The sequence below is a fragment of the Chenopodium album genome, chromosome 14, assembly GCF_948465745.1.
Source record: "Chenopodium album chromosome 14, dcCheAlbu1.1, whole genome shotgun sequence".
NCBI classification, from domain to species: domain Eukaryota; kingdom Viridiplantae; phylum Streptophyta; class Magnoliopsida; order Caryophyllales; family Amaranthaceae; genus Chenopodium; species Chenopodium album.
Genome location: NC_137847.1, coordinates 11,760,827 through 11,780,543, shown reverse-complemented (window position 1 = coordinate 11,780,543; position 19,717 = coordinate 11,760,827). Strand labels below are relative to the sequence as shown.

At 41.1% G+C, this 19,717-nt stretch overlaps 1 protein-coding gene across 1 annotated transcript in view; it reads left to right on the top strand.

Moving 5' to 3' along the window:
• Positions 1–19,303, top strand: part of LOC145580065 (serine carboxypeptidase-like 18) — a 93,149-nt gene extending 73,846 nt beyond the window's left edge. Inside the window, exon 13 of the mRNA XM_081637390.1 lies at positions 19,078–19,303. Coding sequence (XP_081493516.1) covers positions 19,078–19,136 — 59 coding nt within the window. The 3' untranslated portion in view covers positions 19,137–19,303. The remainder of the gene's footprint in view (positions 1–19,077) is intronic.
• Positions 19,304–19,717: the final 414 nt, after the last annotated feature.

The window sequence follows — 19,717 nt, the reverse complement described above, 5'->3', positions numbered from 1 at the left end:
GCCATAAAAGAGAAAAATGAGTTGCTTAAAAATAAACCTCCTCTTAAGCAAAAGAAACCATTTCCTCTCCAAGTAATTGACACTCCCAAAAAGAACAATAGGAAATATACTCCAATTGGGACATCATACACAAACATGTTCAAAATGCTCTTCGATAATGGAAAAGTTCAACCTCTCGAACCAAGACCATTCGAATCCCTGAAAAGGACAGACAAATATTATTGTGCATATCATCAATCAGGAGGACATACAATAGAGCAATGCTTCAAGTTTAAGGACTTGGTTCAACGTTTGATTAATGAGAAAAAGTTAGTTCGACTTCCACAAGATGCCATGATTAATGGAGTATGGGACAGTGACGATGAGGATGTTTACCTTAAAGACATTGAAGAAACTCCTCTATCAACAATATACCCAGTAAGTGACATTTGGGACGAGGAGGATTCACCCATAGATGTCCTCACTAGGTCCGGGAGAATACAACCTCCCATTTCAACACAACCCATACCTTCTATTCAGCAAATTCCCGTGCCTATTATAGAAGACAACGATGTTGTCAAACAGCTAAAAAAGACTAAAGTAGAAATGAATGTATGGAAACTTTTAGCCACATCTTGAGAACACAGAGTCGCAGTCATGGATGCGCTGGCTAAGGTAGGCATAGATTCGGACACCACTCCTGAGGGACTTGCAAACTTCCTCACGAACGATCTCCCAAGTCCAATTAATTTGGTCACTTTTTCGGATAAAGATCTACCACCGGAAGGTGACAAACACAATAAAGCTCTAAACCTCACAGTCATATGCAAAAGAATGAATATCCCTATGACTCTTGTGGATAACGGTTCAGCAATTAATGTGTGCCCACTTAGAACCGCAAGAATGTTAGGAATAAGAGATGAGGATTTATCCCCGTCAACCCAAGGAATAAGAGCCTATGATAATTCACGTCGTCAAGCATTAGGGACGATCACTATGAATGTAACGGCAGGCGCAATTGAACATGCTACTACATTTCAAGTAGTAGATATCAAGGCATCTTTTAACTTACTATTAGGACGCCCTTGGCTTCATGATTTAAAGGCCGTCCCTTCGTCTCTCCATCAACAAGTAAAGGCTATAGTTGGAGGCATTCCAATTACCATTGATGCTTCATCTATAAGGATTAAAACAGTAGAAAATCCACTAATTAATGTGGAGCACGACGAAAACGACGAAGATTTGTGGGGCTTTAGCGAAGAGGTCTCCTTAATAGAGGAAGATGAAAGGACCCCTCTTCATTATGACCTCCACTCAAACATGATAACAGATGCTATCCTAAGAAAACAAGGACACTTTCCTGGAATGACTCTAGGAAAGAAGAAAGGAGTAGCTAAACACATGGGCTTACCTGGCCTCCCTAAATTGGATACTTTCGGACTTGGTTTTGAACCAACCCGCGAAGACCTTAAACGAGCCCAGGAAAAATCAAAAGCACGAAGAAATGCCCGCATACAAAAAAAGGAAATACCCATGGATCAATATCCTCTCACTTTAAACGGGAAATTTATAAGAGAAGGGGAGGATTACCCTTGTCATGAATTTCCTGAACCCTTTGTTGTGAATGGTATAAGGCAGCCTGGGTTCGAAATCTTTTTGGATTGTTGTTTCCTAGATGAGATCCCAGCTCCAACATATAAGGAAAAGACACCCCCTTATTTCGACTTTAATGTCATGGGACTCCTCTTTGGAAGGGAAAAGAACGAATCAAGATATGCGGAAGATGATTCTTCACTTATCCAAGCAGTTCTCCAAAGTGAAAATTTCGATCCCTCCGAACTTATCACTCCAATAGAAGATTAAGAGCGCGGATGGCGCAAGACAGTGAAGATAATTACTATAAATGGAAAGAAGATTTCAATAACTACAGGGCAAGGACCAATATTCGAAGAGTCGTCAGAGTCTGAGTTAGAGTCTTCCCTCGTCGAGTCTTCTAAGTCTTTAGTTGTAGCACCCTCACCTTCTTTTTCTACTCCTAGGATAGTTAGCAATCAAGTCCCGACGGACATCTCTTTATTTGATGTAATGACTTCTGAGTTTAATAACATGTCTTCTTCCCCTTATTCCTCTTGTTTTTCTTTATCTAAAGATGACGAGCATTGCTTAACTAATGATGAAAATGACAAAGAAATAATTAAAGCAATGGAAACACTTGAAAATAAGACACCAATAATTGAGGATACAGAAACGGTTGATGTCTCAAAAGATTCAACCATTAAAAGAGAAGTTGAAATCGGACTGACGCTAAACAAAGAAGAAAGAACCGATTTAATAAATCTACTTAAAGAATTTATCGATGTATTTGCTTGGTCATACGAAGATATGCCAGGCATTAATAGAGAAATAGCTCAACACACTATACCATTAATTCCAGAAATGAAACCTGTAAAACAAAAGTTACGTCGAATGAAACCCGACGTGGCCCTTAAAATAAAAGAAGAAGTACAAAAACAAATAACTGCAGGTTTTATCCGGGTATCCAAATACCCCGAATGGGTCGCCAATGTTGTTCCGGTTCCGAAAAAAGATGGTAGATTTCGAATGTGTGTCGACTATCGAGATTTAAACAAGGCAAGTCCAAAGGACGACTTCCCTTTGCCACACATCGATATTTTGGTAGATAACACAGCAAGCCATGCACTTCTCTCATTTATGGATGGATACGCAGGATACAATCAAATCCTCATGGCCAAAGAAGATATGGAGAAAACAACATTCATAACGCCTTGGGGTACTTATTGCTATACGGTAATGCCATTCGGGTTAAAAAACGCGGGTGCTACTTACCAACGAGCAGCAACTGCCCTACTCCATGATATGATGCATAAAGAAGTGGAGGTCTATGTGGATGACATGATTGTAAAATCAAAAGACCGCCAAGGACACCCAATAGCCTTAAAGAAATTCTTTGAAAGATTAAGAAAATACAACATGAGGTTAAACCCCTCTAAATGTGCTTTTGGAGTTACCTCAGGGAAACTTTTGGGTTATGTCATAAGCTCTAGAGGAATAGAGATAGATCCCACCAAAATTAAAGCAATCATGTCCATGCCACCGCCCAAAAACAAAAAGCAAATTCGAGGATTTATTGGCCGGTTGCAATACATAAGTAGGTTCATATCCAAGTTAACCACGATATGCGAACCAATATTCAAAAAGCTTAAGAAAAATGTACCAATCATATGGGACGATGAGTGTCAAAAAGCCTTTGAGAAGATCAAAGCATATCTTGCGAATCCTCCCGTATTAGCCCCAACACTCCCCGGAATACCCTTAAAACTATACTTAACCGTCACAAAGGAAACAATGGGAGCTATGCTCGCACAAGAGGTAGAAAGCAAAGAAAATGCTATTTACTACTTAAGTAAGAAAATGCTCGAGTATGAAACACGCTACACACCATTGGAAAAGCTGTGCCTCGCGTTGGTGTGGGCCACAACTAAATTGAGACATTACATGCTCGTGCATACCGTTTACGTAGTCTCACGAATGGATCCCCTAAAATACCTATTCGAAAGATCTACACTTAATGGACGAATCTCAAGATGGATAGTAAATTTGGCCCAATTCGACATAAGGTTTATGCCTCAAAAAGCAATTAAAGGATCAGTGGTCTCGGATTTTCTAGCAGATTTCCCAATAGAAGATTCAACACCCTTAGAAGAGAATGAATTCCCGGACGAAAATTTAATGATGACAGAGGATGATACATGGACTCTATATTTCGATGGAGCCTCAAACCAAAAGGGGTGCGGCGTAGGAGTCTTATTAGTATCACCTAAGGAAGAACATGTCCCTATATCCATCAAATTAGATTTCGACGTCACCAACAACGCAGCTGAATATGAAGCGTGCGTGGTAGGCCTCGAAACCGCTTTAGCCCTAGGCGTAAAGAAACTCCGGATATTTGGAGATTCATCCCTAATTATTAATCAAATCTCCAAAAGATGGAAGGTTAGGAGTGAAAGTTTAGCTCCTTACCAAACATATTTGGAAACTCTCACCGATCAATTGGAAAAAGTGGAATACACTTACCTACCTAGAGAGGAAAACCAATTCGCCGACGCCTTGGCGAGGCTATCCTCAATGGTTAGAATACCTAAGGAAATTGAGCAAATGCCTTTAACCATAGAAAAAAGGCATAAACCAGCATACATTCAGGCCATAGAAGACGACGAAGTAATTCAAGAAGAAGAACCAGAGGAGGAACCATGGTTCGTAGATATATTGAATTATGTCACCAAAGGAGAATATCCTCCTCATGCTGACAAAAGAGCGAAAAGAGCATTAAGACTCTTAGCTTCCCAGTTTGTACTCATAGGAAATGAACTACACAAAAGGGTACCTAAGGGACGAGCTCTATTATGTGTAGGCAAAAAAGATGCTCAAAGGGCTATGAGAGTAATCCATGAGGGTATATGCGGAACACATGTTAACGGCAAAATGCTAGTCCAAAAGATAATGCGAGAAGGATATTACTGGACTACCATGAATAAAGATTGTCATCAATATGTAAAAAGATGCCCAAAATGTCAAATTTACGCAAATTTGCAACATATCCCACCATCTCTTCTCTACACCTACACTTCACCATGGCCTTTCTCTACATGGGGAATAGACATAATTGGAAAGATTACACCTCCCGGAACAGGAGGCCATGAATACATCTTGGTTGCAATAGATTACTTCACAAAGTGGGAGGAAGTACAATCATATGCTAAACTCACCGCCAAGCATGTAGCACTCTTTATCGAAAGAAACATAATTTGTCGATACGGAGTCCCACATGAAATGATAAGTGACAATGGAACTCACTTTCAAGCAGAATGTGAAGAATTGCTACAAAAGTATGGTATTCAACATCACCATTCTTCCCCGTATAGACCTCAAGTAAATGGAGCAGTTGAGGCCGCCAATAAGAATTTGAAAACAATCATTGAGAAAATGACTGAAAATTATACAGATTGGCCTGACAAACTTCACTTCGCACTGTGGGGTTATCGCACGTCAATCCGAACATCAACAGGAAATACGCCATTCAATTTAGTATATGGAATGGATGCCGTGCAACCTGTAGAGTTAGAAATACCTTCTTTACGCATTGCGTTAGAAAGCAAACTCGATGAAGTTGAGTGGACTAGAGCACGATATGAAGAGCTAATCCTACTCGATGAAAAACGACTAGAAGCTCTACATCATACCCAATGTTATCAAACCCGCATGGCTAGACATTTCAACAAAAAGGTCAAGACTAGAAATATCAAGGTTGGGGACTTGGTATTAAAAGCATTAAGGAAAAATGTCTTAGATCCAAGAGGCAAATTCCGGCCTAATTGGTCTGGACCATATATTGTCAAAACAATCCTGTCAGGAGGCGCGGCTAAATTAACTGATATAGATGGCAATGAATTTTCAAACATGACAAACCTTGACCAACTTAAGAAATACTACCCATAAGTACTTGAGTGAAACGCTCAAAAGAGCTACGTTCGGCCTGATTCCTTAAATAAAGGATACGTAGGCAACCCGTACAGGGTGCGGCCACTTTAATTCCTTCAAATTCTGTATCCCCGAAGTAAAAAATGCACGTCCGCAAAATTTCAAGACTGGCGCCAGAAAATGGATTCTGTCGCCAGACGACAATTTTGTCGCCAGGCGACAGAGCTAAATCGTCAGCGATAGTGCATCAGATAGCAGCGCCAGTTTTTCTGCGAGTGTCTAGACAAGTTTCACGTATCCTGAAATTTATTCGATTCTGGTACTCGAATTAATTCTCCGAAAAATAAATGTTGCAATTGTTTTCATTGCTCTAATTGAAAGTTAATTAAAATAAAAGCTGAAATTTTATTGAAAGTACATTATTGATAAAATAAAAGCTGAAAAATTAACTAAAACAAATTAACTTTGTCTAATAAATCAAAAGAAAAGCAATGTTCTAATCTTTTTTCTCCTTCTTCATTCTTTTCCAATTTGTGTCTTCATTCTCTTCCTCTTGATCCATAACCTTCACTAGGAGACAACCGTTAGAAGATCTATACTCTATTTTAGTATAGATAGTTTCTCCTTCCGCTAGGACTCCATGTTTCTTCTCTACCCAAGCTTCCTTCTTAGTAGAGTCGACTTTTCTTTTTCCTTGATTCTTCTTGGCACTCTTCTTTCTAGGCATAATAGGAGTCTTGAATTCAATTCTTTCCCCTAGGCGATCTTTAGCAGGGACCTTCTTGTCACCTAGACGATCCTTCACATTGGTCTTTTCAATTGTAACTTGAGATTTTTGGAATCTTCCATCAAGCCATTGCTTCACTTTATTCGACAAGCAAGGTGGTTCCTTATAAGTAATCACCTCCCATAAGGGCCTACCACTCTAGTATCCATCAAAGCGCTCAATCTCTTGTGACACAGGAAATTCATAAGGACGGCGAAGATCTCCTGTAGGGATGGTTTGTGCGAGACCATATTGTCTCATGACTCTACAAGGAAAGTAAAAGGTTAGTCTCGACAAGGCCGGGAGACGACAATATGCTTGGTTACTACAACCAATCATCGCCTCAATCCTCCACCAAGGAACAATCCAGTTTATGGTAAAGTCACCGGCAGCGAACACCTTGCTCCACTCACGGCGACCGATTTTCAAAAATCGTTTCTTTCGGCGGACTATGCAATTTGGAACATATGTGTGAATATCATCAGGAGGATTAATAAGCTTCAACCTCTCCATGAGCCATATCTGCAAATATGTATTACAGTGTAAAAATAATATTCTTTAGTTCTTGATAAATTAATAATAACATTATTTTATACCTGTAATAAAATTGGAGAACCTCTTAAAGGTGCTCTTGAATTCTTTCTTAGTGCATCTAACCACGGCATAGTCTCTCCAACAATTAATGGCATTGGATTTCTCCCAGATTCAACTTGTTCTATAACAGATATAATTATCGATTGCCCTTCATTATCTTTACCACTCACTAAGAGCAATTGGTTAAATAAGCAATAAAGAAAAGCCCTTCTCTTATAGACACGGAAATCGGGATTGGGATTATCATAAAAATAATGTGCAAATTCTGTCAAATTAACTATGTTACCATGCACTATGTGTTTCAAAGCCGTCCCCCTCAAATCAAAAAAGTGTTCGAAATCTTTATAGTAATATTCATTGATTCTAGGCATTACCGCAAGGTCTGTGGAATAATAACCTATGATGGCCCCAAATTCTTCCGGTAAAGGACATATTTCATCATGAAAAAATCTAAAACAATGAGTATCAATATTCCAATAGTCTATGGCAGAATAAATAAAGTCAATATCAAGACTCATCCCCTTAACTACAAACATACCCCCCATATGAGAAAGATCTAATGCTTTTTTATCTTTAGCAGTTAAGTGACGACACCATTCATCCATGTACCCACAAAAGGTTCTTTTAGCTAAAGGCATGATTACTAGTTAATTAACTATTTAATAAGCTGGTTAAATTATGCAGTAAACGGATGATTCGGGGGCTATTTATAACTTTTTTTGCACGACAGACTTCAATTCCTGTAGGAAACAGGAAAGCGCGTCTGTCGCCAGGCGACAAAATTGTCGAGTGGCGACAGAGCCTGTCGCGTGGCGACAGACCCTGTCGCGTGGCGACAGGATGGTTTACGCGGCGCCAGTTTATCCCTTAGCAGCGTCACCTATTGCGCGTAGGAAACCGTGTTTTTACGTATTTGATTTTGACTTTGACTTGACTTACTGTTCTATTCCTCTTCTCATACCCTCAATATTATTATTTTTATTATTTTTATTATTATTATTACTCTTATTATTACTATTATTATTACTCCTATTATTATTATTATTATTATTATTATTATTATTATTATTATTATTATTATTATTATTATTATATTAAAGCTTAATTAATTTTAAGCTTGCCTTCATTTTCTTTTTTCTTTTTTTTGGGGGAGAGAGTCGGTACCCTCCATTAATATTAAAAATGACGGAAAAATTTTGCGCAAAAAATTACACTTTCTCACACACTTGCATACACAATGCATTCATTATAAAGTAACAAACTAAGTAAATAAAATGTTCAATAAATAATAAAATGCATATATATATACAAGTGTCTGGTACATGAGTCATATAAATACAATAGGCAAAGTCCTACAAAAGTCAAACATAAAACAAACACAGGTACAACTATGGCGCTGGAGGTCGCAAGTCGCGAGGAATGCCAAATGTATCGAAAAATGCCCTACTCCGCGGAGTATGTCCATCATCGTCCCCTGGACCACCAGACGGCGCAAACTGCAGCTCAGGACCAGGCCATCTAACCTCACCCTGAAACCCGACGGAAAGAGGCTGGGGCTGCAAAGGCTGCTGCGACGACGAGGCAAACTCGTATGTCCCACCACCCATCCCACCTCGAACGGTCGGCCCGGTCAGAATGTCCTCAGGTGATGACGCCGAATCCTCTACAGCGGCGGCCTCAGAACGACCACCTCGACCACCAGAAGTAGTCCGGCGACGCCTCGAGTCGGACCTAGTAGTCTCCCTTCTAGGCTCGGGCCTCGATCGAGTGCGTGGAGAAGGAATAGGCTGCCCCTGCAAAAGTAAATCAAAGTTAGCAAATGCAACGAAAATAAAGCCAAAAGCAGTAAAAGTAAAAGTAATACCTCCTCAGCGTCGTTGCTACGACAGGTAGCACGATTCCGCAACCTCACAAGCTGGCTGCGAAAGGCGTCAATGCACCTGGCCATAGCCATCACCACCTCACGAGAGAACTGCCAAAATAGCCAAAGTCAATAACAATTATAAAGCCAACATAAGGATGGTATATAAAAAACAACTACTTACTCGAGTCTGGTGACGAGGAATAGACCGCTCCACAAACTGCTCTCCCTCTGGAGCTGGCGGAATAAGCTCCTCGATAGGTCCATACGTACCCTGGTAGTGTATAGACATCCTCGGAGGGATGAACTCCCTAGGACCAGCCTGCGAAAGGTAAAAGTTAGAAGGATACTTGGGGGCTACCTAAGAAAGATAAACTAAACAAATAAAAGCATACCGCTGCCTCCTCTGAAGGGACAGGAGCCGGCGCTAGCAACGGTAGCAGGTCCTCCTCATAGCTCTGCTCGAGGAGAACGTATGACCTCCAGGGAGTACCTCGCGAAGGCCCACCAGCACGATCCCGCTGCAAGGCATCGTGGAACATATGCCGAGGTGGAGGAGCGGGAACAACGAAAGTATTCGAGGAGTGCTGGATGGCCACCCTCTCCCCCAGGTAGACCACCACGCCATATGTCCCCAGAAAGTAACGACGCTCAGCTGTATACTGCGCCGCCAGCGCAGAAATAGGAAAAGTAGCCCAAGGCCGATATACCGGGCTAGGCTCCTGAAACATCACTAAGTAAGATACTAACGCTAAAAGGTGATAAAAGAGAAAGTAAGAATTAAAGAAAAACCCACCGTGAGGATCATCTCTCGAAGGCGTAGCACCTCCGGCGGACCTCTGCGGCCTCCCCAGCTAGCAGCAATGGGGAGCACGCGAGGAGAAGGCCTCGCAGGCGCAAGAGAAGGGAAGTACTCGTAGAACCAGATCTATATGAAACAAATGAAAATTAGTAAAGATTGTGCTTCTAAATTTAGAGTTAAAACCTCAAAAGGAAAGGAGATATACCTCTACAACCCTCCAGAAACTGGAAAGGGCAATCTCCCCAGACAAGGCCTTGTGACGACAAGAACGCCGCAAGCCCAGTAAAAAATCAGCATAGGCCATGCTGGCCTAGTCATATGTCCCGACCAACTGGAGGTCGCGAACGACGGACAGGTAGTATAAAAGTACTCTACTACCTCGATCAGGGGAAAATGTCCCTAATAGCAGAATCAGCACAAAGATGCGCACCCGCTGCTCTCGGGTAGTCGCATCATCCTCGAAAGCTGCAGCCAACGTGCAGCGACGGATACATCGGGAACTCAGCTGTCCCGACTGAGCCTCAGCCTGGGACCGAATAACGATCGGCCCCAATAACTCCAAAACCTCCGGCGAGTAAACAGTAACGCCAGCATCGAAAGGTAGAGGAGTAGACTGAAACTCTAGCCCCGTAATGAGACTAAAGTCAGCTGGAGTGACTGTCATCTCACCCCAGGGAAAGTGAAAAGTGTTGGTAGTGTCCCAAAAGAACTCCACCAAAGCCCGAACGACGAGGTTACCCCCATCGTATGAGAACATGGCCCGAGTGGCCTGCAGCAGAGGAGTCAACCCACATGACTCCCAAAGACGACGAAGCCCCTCATCGCGACAGATGAAGTTGTCGTACAAGGAGGTGATGGTGGAATTACCCGAGCCATGGCTACGGGTCCTCCCACTCGCTAGACCTCGTCGGATTCTCTCCGAAAAATGATGAACCGGCGCGTGAAATAGAGTGCGCTCGTCCCAATCAGGCATGACACCCAGCCCGGAAGTAGAAGGTACTTCCTCGCCCTCACTGGTGGGCTCGTCCTCTCGACGTGTGTCCCTCGACCGAGAACCGGAACCACGTCGTCTAGCCATGCTAAAGTATGTAAAAGTAATTAAGTTTAAGGCTCTACAGTATCTAAAGTTCGCCTAAGCCGCATGATACTATGTTTAAAAAAAAAAAAACAGAGTACGTAGTACTAAAACAGAGCAAAAATTTTAAAACAAGCATGGAAGTGTTCTTTGAGCAAATAAATAATTTCTTGCAAACATATGATGAATATTGTGACAAATTGTACAAGTAAAAGCAGTAAAAATGCAAAGAACGACCCACGTTGTTCTTCACGACCTTAAGAGGTCCTACAATGGTGAATTGTTTATTTCTTCACCAAATTGAGTCAAACAAGTCTCAAAATGCTCCCAAAGTAATATACAAGCATAATTAAACAAATTCAAGGCATAAAATTCAACGAGCAAAGCAAATTAAGCAGAATGAGTTTCGAATTTTCGGAAAAAACGCAAACAAGAACGCGTAATTCATCAAAAACCGAGTAGAGTTTGAGCAAAACTTACATAGATCGGGAAAATAGATAAGAAAAGCTTCGATTTGCAACAAGTTTGAGCGAATTTGGTTGAGAAATGAGCAAGAACGAGTAGATTGAAGTTTTCGCGAAATTTGTGAAGCAGAGCAGCGAAATGAGAAAGAAGAAGAAGACGGGTTTAAAACCCCGATTCTGTCGCCAAACGACAGAATTGTCGCGAGGCGACAGACTCTGTCGCGTGGCGACAGATGCAAAAGCTCGCGACAGGCACTTCTGGTCAGCGCAGGAGCGGCGACAGAGTGCTGGGCTCTTCCTTATGGTTTTGTGGGTCCATTGTAGTAATTTGGGTTCCTTGGTACGCCAGTTAGCCCCTTTGAGCAATTGACATGATTTAGTCAGCTTGATCAAAATGCACTGAGTGATCGACTTGATGAAAGATCGTCTCACTTTAGCTTAAAGCGCCTACATATTGGCTCATAATTAGGCACCGAAATAATGGTTCAAGGCACCGAAATAATGGTTCAAGGCACCGAAATATTGGTTCAATAGATGCACCAAAGTAATGGTTTACAAAGGCAAAAGCACCAAAGTACTGGCACAAATATAAAAAGCAAAGATAAATAATGATATTAAGGGTCAATAGGTAAAGTGATTCTTTGGCAATGTCTCAACATAAAGGGAAATTGTTTAGCGGCGAAGTACGGTCGTGACGAGGTAGTGTCACAAATGGTGGGGATGGCGAAGCAAGGCCACCTTCGGCGGTCCCTCAAGGTAAAGAAGAGATTGTCTATAGCGGCGACATACTGCTGTGGCGACGTACGGCCACACCTAGGAAATGACGACATACAGTTATTTTCGACGATGTTCCCGAAATACTGTGGAGGATTGTCACCAAGAATATTGAAGGCGACGACATATGGTTATCTTCAACGATGGCGTTCACGAGGCACTGTGGAGGTTGTCACAAACAACATATGAAGCAACAAAGATGGTTACTCTCAGAGACGTGTGCTCGACGGTGCAAGATACGCGTTTCTTAACTCTCTTATCTGTTTAACTAATGATTAGTTTTGCAGGTATCGGCGTTATAAGAATGATTTGGAATTGCAGAACATTTTGAATCATTCTCCGTCCCAAACGATACTTTGACTCTCGTTGTTTGAAACATAAGTTTCTTCAAACTCAGTCAAAGTGGGGGCTTCTGTAGACACCCATTTGTGTCTCCCCAAAACCGAACCCAGTGATGAATGCCTTGCGCGTTGTGTTATTATCGAATTAGGTGAAAGTGATTCGAAAGCCAAATGTTGCGGTTTAGTTTTAATTAAATTCTTTTCTCTCTGTTTTTGAAAACGACCTTATTTATTTGAAAACGTCCATTTCAGTTTATTTTGGTCCATGATAAGGGTCCAATAATAGTGTTGATGGATGGGGCTCAAAGAGACCTTTCCAACGATATATTATAAGCCCGATTCCGATGAATATTGAGGAAGTTATGGCCAAAATACTAAACTGGGCCCGATTATTTATTTTAATACGGCCCAATGATCTAGAGGAGGGCCCAATATTAATTATTATTCCTAAAATTATTAGGATTAATTATAGTTTTCTAGAAGTTTCTAGAAAGTTCCTTTTAATTCTAATATTGTTAGATTTAATAATTAGTTATCTTTAAAAGATTTTTATTTGGAATAAAATATTGTTTTGTTATCTTAAAAATACGTATTTTATCTTCTGTACGGATTCCGTAGATCAAGTTGATTAAAGATCGGATTCCGCGTGAAGAAAAACGCGCTAATACAGGCTGTCGCCGCGCGACAGACCCTGTCGCCTCGCGATAGACATTGTCGCGTCGCGACAGAGTTAATTCCTGGCGACAGCGTGGAGTTTTATTCCTTATCAAATTCTATGATTTTCCGGATTATTTTCATTATAAATAGCGTCCGAATCCCTGTTTTCAAAGATCATTCACAATTATCATCATTCACAATCATCAACTCTTTCTCAATTCTCTCTATTCTCTCTCAAGAATTACTTAATTCTTTTCTTTCTCTCTATTTCTAAACTAGCTTTTAAACACAATATTCCGCATTCACAAGACTTAGAATCTCTCAGCCAAGTTCGAAGTTGCCTTCGCCCTAGACGTGCAAGGTTGATAATTTCTGAGGGTTTGGTCCAAAACTAGTCAAAACTTTATTTAACTTGATTTCAATTTGATTCTTTAATTGTTCTTTATTATTTTCATTGAAGTTACTAACTTGTGTATTTTGTTATTAGAAAGAGGTACGAGGCTTCAAAGTATGTAATCTTATTACTCTCTTTCAATGTAGAAAGCATGTTTAGATTTGCTTATTATTGTTTTATGATTCCTAGTATCATGTTAGGATGTTATTATTGCTTTCTAGTATCATGTTTAGGGTGCCTTTAATCTTTTCTAATATCATAATATCATGTTAGTACCATGTTAGGTTTTAAGCTTTGATCTTTATTGCTTAGTGACATGCTAGGGTTTGTTATTAATCTTGTTAGTATCATGCCTAGGATCTTGCTATTATTATTAAGCTTTATTATGCCTTATCATGCTATTATCATCGTTATTATTATTTATTGATTATTATTTATGTTTTATTGTTATTGCTTGATCACACCTTTTATGCAGGTTTAAAGGGAATTTGTACTTGAAATCACGCTTAATAAGATAATTATTAATTTGGTTTAGGCTACTGTGATTTTAACTCAAGTGATCGCCAATAATAGTATTATTTGTGCATTAATTTCAACCAACATAGATTAAACAGGTTAGGTTCAATATAATGTTTGTATGTTATTCGAAAAGCGCACATGAATACGAGCAGAACAAAGTAGAGGCCTATTTTATAGGGCGGGTCCTTTCTTTTGTAGATTGGATTCGTACCCTCATCCCCGGACCCTGTTTGGTTCAAGACCTTATGGAGTAGTTGACGGTCCTTTGGATTGTCTTTTGGGTTTACAAGTTCCTAAAACTTGTTGGCGACTCTTTTTGCTCTTTTTCTTTCCCTTTGGAACGCCACCGTACTTTAGTGTATGATCACAGTGGGGTTCAAGTTTGGGGTTATCATAATGCTTGAAATATTCCCTACACCAGCCCAAATTTTTCAATGGGTGGGTACCTCAACTCGACATTGTGTAGGACATGGCTTATGAAATACATAGGAATCTGATGGTCGTCCCTCTCAACAAGGAGGACGACACTTAAAGACTTATATGAAATAGCAAGATACATGTATAGATTCTCATCTTTGAGTGGACTGACAAGCTGAGGAAATGTATGCAGATGATTCTTTAATTGAACAAAGGCTTCCTCGGCCTCTTCGGTCCACTTAAACATAGCTTTTTTCTTGATTGTCTGAAAGAAATATCGGCACTTATCCCCTGACCTTGACAAGAATCGGCCGAGTGCAGCTAAGCAGTCAGTCAATCTTTGAACCTCTTTGATAGTTCTTGGCGATTTCATGTCCAGGACCGCTTGGATTTTTTCAAGGTTGGCCTCAATGCCGCGCTGATCAATTAGAAATCCGAGAAATTTGTCGGACTCAACACCAAAGACACACTTCTTTGGATTTAACATCATCTTATGCCGCCTGAATTCGACGAATGTTTCTCGAAGGTCATTCAGATGGTCGGCCGGCTGCTTTGATTTGACAATCATGTCATCAACGTATGCTTCCATGTTCCAGCTGATCTGATCTTTAAAGATAATGTTAACAAGTCTATGAAATGTAGCAGGGGCATTCTTAAGGCCAAATGTCATGACTTTGTAGCAGTATATACCCTGCTCGGTCACAAATGCAGTTTTCTCTTGATCTTCTTCCCATAAGGGGATCTGGTGGAATCTGGAGTATGCATCCATAAAGCTCATTAGGGCGTGTTCGGCCATTGAATCGAACAACCGGTCGATTTTAGGCAAGGGAAAGCTATCCTTGGGACACGCCTTGTTGAGGTCGGTGTAGTCCACGCACATTCTCCATGTTCCATTCGGCTTTTTCACCAAAACTACATTTGCTACCCAATCAGGGTAGTAACGTTGCCGGATGAAACCGGCGTCCAGTAGCTTTTTAACCTCTGCTACGGCCGCCTGATTCCTTTCTTCTCCATGATTTCTCTTTTTTTGTCGGACATGCTTCATAATTGGATTTACCGCCAATTTATGGACGACCAGACTTGGATCTATGCCCGACATCTGATGTACTTCAAATGCAAAAACATCCTTGAACTCTCTGAGCAGCTTTATCAGGTCATCTCCAAGCAAGCCCACGGCCATAGTCCCTACCTTGACCGTCCGATCAGGCTGGTCCGGGTTGAGTATTATGTCCGTATGATCGCCAGTCGGCTATGGCCTTAACTCTTCTGGCCGACCGACGACCATTAGTTGTTATGCCTGCTCTTTTTTTATGCGCTTCTGACTGACCAGTTGTGTTAGGAATAACCCTTCATCTAAATTTGGCTCGGACGATCGTGGTCGTCCTAGATTTTAGCTTCACGGCCAGCTAATTAGCCAGTTTTTGGTTACTAGGAATGGTACCTATTTTTCTATCCGTCTGCTCAAACTTCATCAGCATTAAGTGAGGTACGATTACTGCCTTAGCTGCTGTTAAAGTCGAGCGGCCGAGGATGACATTGTAGCTGGTAATCTCTTTGACCATCAGGAAGCGGACGACCATGTCCCTTCCCTCTCCCTTCTTCCCAAATCGGACGAGTAAATGAATTCGTCCGACCGTGTGAGTGATACTCCCACCAAATCCAACTAGTGGATGGGAGATATCCTAGAGGGCATCTTCTGGAAACTTTAAATTTTTCAAACATCCTAAGCTGATTATGTTAGACGAGCTGCCAGTATCAACTAGCACCCAACCGACCTTCAAGTTAGCTACTTTCATGATGAACACCATAGGGTCATTATGAGTGGCTTTTATCTCGCCTCGATCTGCTTCGCAGACCGTCACTTCCGGGAAGGGCTCGTCCTTCATCCCTTCGGCGTGCATCACATTCCCTAATTTCCAAGCGTCCTGCTTGATTCCCTTCATGGTAGGGCCTCCTGCGGCAAAGCCGCCTGATATAACGGTCATAAAGCCATAATCAGTACTATTCCTATCATCTTCCTTGTCATTTTGCTTTTTCTTCTCAGATTTGTTGTCTGTCCGAGTGTACGTGAATTTTGACTTCAAGACGTACGAATTTAACATGTCCTTCTCGTCCAATTTATCCAGCAACCTTTTTAAATTGATGCATTCATTCGTGTCATGTCCCACGTCCTTGTGGTAATGACAGCATTTGTTTTTGTTGCGGTACTGGGCCGAGCCTTTCAAAGATTAGGGCTTCTCGAACTCAAATTTATTTTTGGTTTCCATCAGGATTGAGTAACAATCCTTGTTGAACTCATACTGAGGTTCGTACGTCTTGGCCTTCTTTGATTTTGTCTGTTAGCTGTGGCCACCCAGACTTCCTTTTGCTTATTTCCTTCTTTTTTCTTCCCGGCCGAGTCTTGCTGAGAAGGTTGATTCTTCTTAGCCCCCTTGCCGATTGTTCTGCTTTGGTGAGCGAACTAAAAATCACATACTTCGATATAGGCTTCGGCCTCCCACAGCACGCCTGCGTACGTCCGAACCTTTTTTCTGACTAGATCAAACTTAAAACCATTATGCCTTAATCCCTAGAGAAATTTAGAGTAGGCCATTTCATCAGTCGGATTATGAATTTGGGCTTTTTCTTGGTTAAATCTTTGCACATACAAACGCAACCCCTCGTTTTTCCCTTGGACGATCGTAGCCAAGTTAAGACTGGTCTTCCTTAGGGGAATATTGTATGAGAAGTTTCCAACAAAAAATAGACTGAGAGTAGTGAAATAATTTATGCACCCGGCTGGAAGGCTTTAAACCAATCCTACGCCATGCCTTTCAGGGTGGCCGGGAAGCATCGACACCATGTGGCATTATCCACACTTTGAAGATACATTAAGTTCCTGTACGAGGTGACATGCTCTTCTGGGTTGCCTGTACCATCATAGGCACCCACAAGTACAATCTTCATCTTAGCTGGTTAAGGAGAGTTGAGAATTTCTTGAGAAAATGGAGGTGGCTTGTCACTAAGATTTAACAGACACATTTTCCAATCAATGGGTTGAGGTTGTACGGCTGGTCCAGCCAGGTATATAGCTTGGTCGAACAGCTGGCTATTATGCCCGTACTGTCCGAAGATAGGGGGGTTAGGAGGCATGATTGCATTGAAATTCTAGGGGGTCTGATACTGAAACGGTTGGACGAATGGAATAGGAGTTGTAGTTCGGAGAGCTTGACTCCTGCTTGTCCAGGCCGAGCTGGTATGTTTGGAAAGAAAGGGGTTTGAGAATTCATCCGGTATTGTTGAAGTAGAGGCGGTGTCCAAATAGGCTGCTCGTTACCGTTGCTTGTGCCGGATATATTGCCTTACATCTTTTCCGCGCTAAGACAGCTCAGGCTCTTCCCTTTGTGGCTGTCTAGTCTTCCTGGTCTGCCCCCTACCCGACTGTGTTTTCTCAAGGATCCTGAACATGTTCGTCCGTGGCACCCTAGGAGTTCTTCCATGTCGTCTGAAAGGGGTGTTCCCAGCATCTTCGGCATTGGTCGCCTTGCTTAGAGATTTCTTCTGAGTTCCCTCTCCTCCTCTTATGGGCGGTGGTCTAGAAGAAGAAGGCATCTTACTTTCAGTCTCTCTTCGGAGCTTGCTCAAGGCTAGCTTAAGTGAACCAGCAGTCACCAGAGGATCCTCGGCCTCATGAAATGAAGCAGTTAGAGGACCATTAGAATTGATGTTGCGATTATATCCTCTACATGTCCATCCTCACTAGGACCAGGACTTGTGTTAGGTGTCTAACCATCTATTGCCATAACGGACGAGAGTCCCCACAGACAGCGCCAAATGTTTCGGGTGATTTTGTGATTTCCCCTGGGACTCTGGTCACGCTCTTCTAATAGACGAACCGGACACCTGCAAAACACGAATATTCCATTGTCGGAATATTCGACTCTGACAGTTAAGTATGTTACCAAAAATCGGATAATCTAGAGAGAGAAAGTAGAGAGAAGTTAGAGCTGTTTTAATGCTCTATTGAATGTTATGTCACAATCCCCCCTCCCATCATAAATGATTGGGGTATTTATAGGGGTGGGGATTTATGCCTTTTAGGGTTATTACCCTAGAAATGACGTTTTTTAATTGGCGGCGCAATCAGGTATGGATACGTGTCCTTAGGATGTGTCGTTTTGCGGCTTTCTCGAGATTTGGGCTTCCTGATGTAAGGAGGCCCTTTTCTCTCTTTTTCATGTGCTCTTTGTAGGGCTTGCATATGTGTCATCTTCCTATAGGGACACGTGTCGCCCTTTGATTGGGCCACGTGTCACTATGGGATTAGTCCACGTTTTGGGGTAATTTTTACCCTAAACATGTAGGATTTAAATGATGTAGAGGAGTGAGAAAAGGTAATTAGAGATTGAACGATGGTATAAAATTTAACCAACTTTTATATATGGCTGGTCACACCGTATGACCAGTCATCATAGGGATTACTTCGTTACCATCATATATAGAGATTGCTCCATTAGTGTTATAGGGGTTACTTCTTTAGGATTACAGGGGTTACATGATCAGTGTTATAGAGGTTACTTTGTTCTTTTACAAGCAACGACACGGTGTGGCCAGTCGCACTTAGTCATGGATGACGAGGACCTAACTCTTTCAAAAATCATGTGCAGGTATCTTATAGATTATTCAAGTACTTCTTATCGTTTAGCTTTTGCAACGGTTAAGATAAGATGTATAATATTTTTATATACTACCTCCATTTCATATTATTTGCAACGATTTGACATAAATTAGAGAGGAAAAATTTCTAACTCTTACAAATAATATGAAACGGAGGTATTATTTAATTTACGTGAAAATTTAATAATTGCCAAATATAATTTACTAATTTTTTTATTTTTTATTTTTATTTTATTTTTTATGTATCTTATTATTATTATTATATTATAAAATTTATAGGGAGGAGGGCACACTCCTCAAGAGGAGAAGCCTCGAGAATGCTTTGCCATGATCAATAGGTGGTTAGAAATGAGCCCTTTGTAATTAAGGATCATGTTAACATTATGTAACCAATCCATATGTTAACTAGGTTAGCGTTCGTGAACAGATAATTGCTGTAATAAGAATATGTTATTGGACTATGGTCACAGATTCACAAATGATTATTGCTTACATGCCATGCATTAGAACTATTTTGAATAATATGGGCAAATTTGCCAAGTAATAGTTTGTTCATGTTAATTTTGCCTTTTAATAAGAAAAATTTGTGAAAAAGAATCTTTTAAGTGGTCGAATTTTTGTAAAAAGACATTTTAAGTGAAAAGTTGTGAAAATTGACCTTTTAAGTTGTATTTTGTTATTATGGGGTGCTTGGGTGAGTTTTTTGGGTGGTCAACGCCGAAGCCTTTCACGTGTTAGTGACGTGAGTTAACAAAAAATAAAAATTCCCCTCAAATTTCCTTCCTATTCGAACTACCCCTTTCATTTTTCCCCCTTTCTCTTTCTTTCTCTACCCTAAAATTTAGGGGGAAATTTTTTTTTTTTGGTTTTTTTTTAACTTACGTGAGTAACAAGTGAAAGTCAACATCGGAGCTCCAGC